The 1,264-nt window shown below is 47.3% G+C and overlaps 1 protein-coding gene across 1 annotated transcript; it reads left to right on the top strand.

Moving 5' to 3' along the window:
• Positions 1-357: 357 nt before the first annotated feature.
• Positions 358-1,007, top strand: LAESUDRAFT_765630 (uncharacterized protein; the record flags this gene model as incomplete). The annotated part of the gene is made up of 4 exons (XM_040913747.1): positions 358-433; positions 482-658; positions 714-852; positions 914-1,007. 4 exons carry the CDS (start codon positions 358-360, stop codon positions 1,005-1,007), a joined length of 486 nt encoding a protein of 161 aa, XP_040757104.1.
• Positions 1,008-1,264: the final 257 nt, after the last annotated feature.

The raw sequence follows: 1,264 nt of genomic DNA, 5'->3' as shown, positions 1-1,264 counted from the left end.
TTTGATTCTTTTGTGATTCCTCATATGCTGAATGCACCTTTAAGATACGTTAATATGGATTACCTGTTTGCCAGCAGCATGAAGCAGGCAGGTCAGGTCACTGTTGTGGTGTCATATGACATTGCGTGTCAGTGATCCGTACATCTCTGGAAGAGAATGCGGTGATACAACCCTCAGTGGGACTTTGAAAGGCATGTTGTCACCTTTCTGATTCCCAAATTCCATCTTCCTGCTCATCGAGAGCTTTGCCACCTAAACTATTCATTCAACACCACGCTGCACATCAGCTGCACTGATAGTGAAGCTGTCGAGTGAGGTCGGTCAGCCGTCAATCCATTTGCATCAAGCACCAAGGAGATGGGTCCTGGCTCCCGGCGCGATCTACTCGACGACGTCTTTGGTGCATATAATTGGGGAAAGGTCATTCAACTCGGTAGGTGTGCATCTGATTTTCATGTGCTAGTAACTTACTGTTCTTTAGCCACATCTCTACTCTCGAAGGTGAAAAATGTGATCGATGAATGCAGCACCCATGTCACTGCATTTAAAGAGTTCATCACAGCATTACCGACAGCATCTATTGAACAATGGACAAAAGCCGTGGAGACATGGGAAAAAGACCGATCAAGTCCGAATCCTTACAAGGTTACTTGTAAAGGTACATTGAACTTTGTGATATTTTTCAGCTTTCTCAGAGCGTTTTTTGCATATAGCGGTCACGCAGGCATCCGTACGCCTCCAATTGGCACAAGAAGATGAAATGCGGCTCCAGGCTGGGGAAGCCGCACCAGTTCATGATCAAATCTCCCGAAGCGTCATGATAACCTATGGATTGGAAATCGAGGAACTACAGTGAGTCAGCTATCATATATTATCAATAATATGGCACTCATGGATCATTCGATGCATACAGATGTCGTTTTCGTGAAGATTCTGCTGAGCTGGGTGCGCACTCGACAGACCTCCAGCAAGTGAAGGTCCTTGAACGTCAAAATAATTTGCAGTGACGTCTTGAGGCTTGGATGGAGATCCAGAACCTCTACATGCCTGGGGTTGCAGCCCTGTGCTCTCGCCTGAGCAGTAATGTCGACAATGCCATGTCTGTTCTCACTTCTCCCCTGCTCTTACCATCTGAGGTTCTCGGTCAACTCTCATGCGACGCCCTCCTTATTGACTGTGAGATGCACCTTCGGAAGGCCCAAGGCCATGACGCATTGGAGGCGTTACGGCGACACCTTCGACTACGTGGGCATCTCTATAGTTT

This window comes from Laetiporus sulphureus (assembly GCF_001632365.1).
Source record: "Laetiporus sulphureus 93-53 unplaced genomic scaffold LAESUscaffold_375, whole genome shotgun sequence".
NCBI classification, from domain to species: Eukaryota; Fungi; Basidiomycota; class Agaricomycetes; order Polyporales; family Laetiporaceae; genus Laetiporus; species Laetiporus sulphureus.
The sequence above is the reverse complement of the archived record's forward strand: the minus strand, read 5'-3'. Positions and strand labels throughout refer to the sequence as shown.